This window comes from Beta vulgaris, chromosome 8, assembly GCF_026745355.1.
Source record: "Beta vulgaris subsp. vulgaris cultivar EL10 chromosome 8, EL10.2, whole genome shotgun sequence".
In the NCBI taxonomy this organism is placed as follows: Eukaryota; Viridiplantae; Streptophyta; class Magnoliopsida; order Caryophyllales; family Amaranthaceae; genus Beta; species Beta vulgaris.
This window is the reverse complement of record NC_079209.1, coordinates 4,077,181-4,082,746: the sequence shown is the minus strand read 5'-3', so window position 1 is coordinate 4,082,746 and position 5,566 is coordinate 4,077,181. Positions and strand designations below refer to the sequence as shown.

Genomic DNA, 5,566 nt, shown 5'->3' with positions numbered 1-5,566 from the left:
TCCGTCCTTTCTCCACTAATTTTCATTCTTATTTGTAACTTTACTTGTAAGGAACCAAACACAGGAAAACTAATTTGCAATTTGATTTTTCCGTTAAAGAAATGGTATCAGTTGAACCAAACATAAACGCAATGCAGTGCCTGTTATTAAGCGAAAATGAATTGGAGTACTTGATAAATCTACATAAGAAATATTATGAACTGAAGAGTGATCAAAATTTGATAATCAATAAATATTGATGATATAAGTATAAAAGAAATTGTATAGAATAATAGGTATCTTATACAAATAGCTGTAGTAAAAATACTCCAAGAAAGAAAAGGTGAAGTTAAACGTTTGGTCCTTGCTTTCTATTATAAATACAGACATACAGTATAGCAATCAAAATCTTTATCTGCACAAATTTACCCTGTTAATTACCTCGAGCAGCTGTCAGGCCCTCAGGTTGTATTGCACTAAGTGTCTAAGTGTAAGCAGTAATAAATGATATCCATAGTAATGAACTCATATATAAAATTTGTCAAAAAAGTCTCATACTAATGTCCATGGTAATGCTTAATCATCTAAATTCCTTTCCTTTTTGTAAATTTCCGTTACCACTTTAAGGTGGAAATGAGTGGTAACGGAAAAAAATGTGTGAAGAAAACATATATTTGGGGATCCAGTTCCGTTACCATGAGCATCGGCATGAGACTTTTATTTACAAAAATTGATATAAGTCCGTTCTTATAACCACCATTTATTACCGCTACTACAAAAGGACGTATCACGCAAGTAATCAAAATCTGTCTGTCTTATTATATACTTCCTGTGAGTCCATGTGAAACAATTGATCTCTCTGGCTTCATATCATATTAAATGTTCACATGGAGATGTCCACACATGATGAAACTGAAGCACAGTAGATAGGACTGGAAAATGATTGAACGATGCTACGTTTCAGCTACTTCCTGGCTTGTGTTGTGTATGATATGAAGATTATATGTCAGTAAAGTTGAGCTCAGATATGCATGAAGATAAGGCCTTTCTTACTTGGAGATTATTGGAGCCTAAATTGACAGCATCCTCATAAAGCCGCTTAGCCTGCTGTAATAACTTCACCTTATCACCACTATTGCTTAGCCGCAAGCGAGACCTTTGCTGCAAGGCCATACCCCATCGGAACAAAGCTGCAGTAGTTTGGCAAATTTTTAGAGCCAAGATAAACATTAAGCGCTTTTTATTTGTAATCAAACAGTCATCAAAGCCCCACAGAAGATGGCAAAAATACAGCCGGTAGCTTAATTTAGCACCAACTGGTATTCAAACGAGAGGTGTAGCTTGGATGGATTAGATTGGACCTTAGGTTGGGTTCAAAATATGTTGGACTTGGAAAATGAGTCCAAAACTAGTCCACGAATAATTAGAGTCCAGAACTAGTCCACGAATAATCCGATTTTCCGAATTAAGATTTTATTTTTTGTTTTAGGCCCAATTAAACCCATTTTCCTATCGGACAATTTTCTTTTCGAATTAATTGCAAATGATAGGGACAATGGTTATTATGAACATCATTGACCTAGTCTGACTGAATTTTGTTATGAAACATATATATATCTACACAATAATTTCCAAAATTTGATCTCCAAAAAGCTGAGTCCAAGTTCAGTCCAAAGTGGGAAATTTCTGGTACAACCGTTGCGCCATGTGGCGATACAACCGTCTCACAACCCTGAAAAATAGGACGGTTTTATTGGGATTCATGAAAAATGAAAATAACTTCCAAAATATTTTGATTGGTTGAGAATGATATGGCTGTACGCCTGTACCACGTAAGATTTACAAACGGCTGTAGGGGCGATATTTTCCGAGTCCGCAATGAAATTTGATCTGACAAGACTCTGGACCTTTTCCAGTCAACTTACACCTCTAATTCAAACACTTAAAAGACCATGTTGGTGTTCCCTTTTTGAGCTTAAGCAAATGTCCTATAAATAGGTAAGACAACATTTATATTATGGGAAGAGTAAGCCTCCTAAACAAAAAGGTTGCCTAAGAGTAATCCCCCTAACCAAAAAGGTTGCTTAAAATTGTTTTTACAAGGATCTAGAGACTAGACACTACAGATTCAAAAAAACTCAATAACAGAAAATTTGTCACACTAAAGAGGTAATCTAGTTAGGAGTTAGGACATTAATTTGGTGGACACTCACTTCAGATCAGATGTCAGCCACCTAAGACTAAGAGCACTGGTAGCTGCATGTCCTCACTCCGAAAATAGAGAATGTCTAGCACAGGCATACCAGCCAGTGAAGCACTAAATAAACCAATTTCATAAACCAAATGTAAAAAAATCGCTCTCACCTCAACCAAATACACTGCAAATTATGACAAGCTTAGATAGCTATTATGCTCTTTAAGTCGGCTAAAACCAAAGTACTGTTGTTTCAGCTTACTCAAGATGATTGTAAGGGGTAGATCCTGTGCATGCAGCTAAGAGCCTAAGACACCAACATAAGCAATAATTGAGACAAGCACCAAAAAGAAACCTAAACAGAACACACACATCCACTCATACGAACACAAAAATCCAGAAACACAGAAAAAAGGTGTATATCTGGTTATCTCACCAACACAAGATACACACATTATGGCAGATACATGTAGAACTCAGATAAAACAATATACACATACGGAGACAGAGACAAGTGCAACTCGTAACACATGTACCCATGCATGCACGAGCAAAGACACCAGCACAGATAGGTTTGATACTTGAACATAGGAAAATGAAAACAACTTGTTTACCTTCTGGTGCATAGTCATTGCTTTTTGACATCATAGCATTAAACTTATCAATCGCCGCCATGAACAGCTTGTCAGCATCAAGAGCTGCTTCCTGAATTGGCCAGACAAATACATGAGCCCGTAAGTACGAGAACCTTCTGGTCTACCTAATTCTAATTTCATGGTAGATGGACTTTTCATCAAGGATCTGACTGATAATAGGAATGGTATTAGTTGTCAATTATCCACCTCTTTTAGAGTCCCTAATTCACATGCCTACATGTCGTACTCAAGTCAGTCTCTATATGAAAGTGTCTAACCCAGGCACTCTAAGGTGAAGTGAAGAGCCCATGTAACAAAGAGCAGTGACCTATATAGATACAGGATCAAGGTACATACACGTAGAGGAACTTTAATAATTACTAGTACAGAAAGATGGTGATAAGAGAATTCTTACTGGACCAACGTCAGAGATCAGTTGTGCTCGGAAGGAAAGGGCAAGCCCCCAGTTATACAAGGCTCTCACATCATTTCCATCGAGTGACAGAGCCATTCTATACTTCCTTCCTGCTTCAACAAGAAATGCTTCAGACTCTTCGCACGAACTAATAAGAAGATTTTCTATTCGATCTTTGCTTGGAAATGTGTCCTCTAGAATAAATATATTACTCCTTCCTACACCAAGATCATCGCTTTTGGAAAGGAGAACTCTCAGCTCTCTGCTAATCTTCAGTTTGAGCTCCCCATGAAGAAGGTAAGTATTTCCCAGCTGACCTATTGCCAGTAAACTCATAGGTTTTAAAGCAATAGCTTGACCGAGCAACTTGGCAGACTCGTGGAGCATTTCCTCTGCGACACTTTCATCATTTCTAGCCTTCAAACACTCCTTGGCTTGTTTCAGAAGTTCTTTAGCTTTTCTAAGGCATTTATCAAACAACATATCATCTGAAATTGCTGATGAGGTAAAGGAACCTATGTCATTTTCTGATTGAGATCTGTACTTCCTTGAATGAAGTTCATCTTCTATGTTTAACCTTTCTTCGCTCCTGCCTGCCCTAAAACGTCCAAAATTAATACTTTCCCTTTGTTCGGAGGACTCATAAGCTCCTTTAGAGTTTTGGAAAACCTGTCGATTATTCAAAGAATCCACATTTCCCGAAAGTTCTTTGGAGATGTCAAAGTCTGTATTACTACTTATGCTATCATCAGATGCCCATTTTCCAAATTCCTCATGAGCTGACATATTCAAACTAAATCTTTGATTACTTGTAAATCTTATATTTTCGTACTTATATTCATCAGCATTAAGAAAATTTTCAGTATTCATATATGCTTTCATTGTATTCATTTTTCCCTTTCGCAAAGTCCTGTTTGTTTCATGGTCTCTACCATCTAATCTATTCTTCCTATCACCATCACCCGAAGTTGTCCTACTGCAAATGCTGCCATCCATAGTGGGTGCCGGATCCAATGCTCCTTCAGCAGCACGCAAATCTTCTTTGCATTGATTACCTACATCCTTGGCCAGAATATCCTTGCTAACAAGATTACTTCTGCTAGACTTTGAATCACCAGCATTTCCCTTAACAAAACTCCCCATAAATCCAAATAAATTAAACCCTTTATTGCCAGTATTACCAGTATCTTTCTTTTTCCGACTATTTTTCTGCTTCGGATTCTTTTCCACCTCTTGCACATCAACCGATTTATCAACAATACCATCTTCTACCACATTCCTAGCATTTACAACTAAACCACCAATCACCTCAACTGCATTCACATAACTCTCCAAATCACTAAAATTAACCCTCTCATTCTCAATCACACGCTTCATATCATCCTTCAAATCACTAAGTTTAACATCAAACCCATCAAAAATCTCAATTAAACTGTTCAATTTTTCAGCATAAACTCTAAAATAATCATCCTTTACCCTTGATTTAACCCCATTTAAGCTCAACCCTTTATGTGATTTTCCATTAGAAAACCCAAATGAAAACCCAATAGCAAAAACAATAGCAGCAGCAGGAAAAACAATGATTGATGAAACTCTGACCCTAGAAATGGCTAAAGCACAAACAAATCCCAGTATACATGTAAATAAATACTTTTTATCATTAAACCCTAATGAAATTAGAAATTTCTTTAAGTGAGTGGACTCACCCAACTCGTCTGAGTTAACCCAGATCGTGTAATCGTCCCAGCCATTGCAAGAGGCAGCTGAGTTTGTGGAGGATGAAGTTCTGAGAGAACTGAAGATGGTTTTTTGAGGATTTAAGAGGCATTTATAATGCAAAATGTAGATGGGTGTCTTAGGAATTGAAGGAATTTTAGAGAGAAAGTGAAAATCTGGGTGCTGGAAATTTAGAGTCTTCATTGAAGATGGTGAAACAGGGAGTTCGTGTGTTGCATTGCGTGTTATTAACGAATACTACCTTGTCAGTTGTCACTCTAAAAGAAAAAACGGAACAATCCGTTTGGAAGGGTTGGTTCGGGGTCCGCTAATTTTCAGGTCGGATTAAGGTCGACTTAAGTTCGATTTTGGACCTGTTTGTTTGAGGTTTATGCAATAGATTGGGTTTAGTTAGGACCGATCAACTAGAGTCAGTTTCTTTAAGCCGATAATCGAATTAAATATATAATTTTGCAAATAAAGTAATGATCATGTTTAGTAAATGAATTTTTCATTGATTTTTGGCTTCTCAATTTCGTCAAGTAGTCAGAAAAAATGTTTGGTTATTAGCTTTTTGGTTGGCTGAAAATGAAAAAACTGATTGGAGCAATTTGTTGACCCACAAAC

At 37.0% G+C, this 5,566-nt stretch overlaps 1 protein-coding gene across 1 annotated transcript; it reads right to left on the bottom strand.

Moving 5' to 3' along the window:
• Positions 1 to 217: 217 nt before the first annotated feature.
• LOC104900724 (hypothetical protein) lies at positions 218 to 5,219 on the bottom strand. The gene is made up of 3 exons (XM_010688220.4): positions 3,224 to 5,219; positions 2,788 to 2,878; positions 218 to 1,169 (listed from the first exon to the last, which is right to left on the bottom strand). Exons 1-3 carry the CDS (start codon positions 5,141 to 5,143, stop codon positions 979 to 981), a joined length of 2,202 nt encoding a protein of 733 aa, XP_010686522.2. The 5' UTR covers positions 5,144 to 5,219; the 3' UTR covers positions 218 to 978.
• Positions 5,220 to 5,566: the final 347 nt, after the last annotated feature.

Coding starts and splice junctions, on each gene's coding strand:
- LOC104900724 (XM_010688220.4), bottom strand. CDS start 5,143: ATGAAGACTCTAAATTTCCAGCACCCAGATTTTCACTTTCTCTCTAAA. Junction 2,879..3,223: donor TGATCTCTGACGTTGGTCCA/GTAAGAATTCTC, acceptor TGGCCAATTCAG/GAAGCAGCTCTTGATGCTGA. Junction 1,170..2,787: donor CAATGACTATGCACCAGAAG/GTAAACAAGTTG, acceptor AAACTACTGCAG/CTTTGTTCCGATGGGGTATG.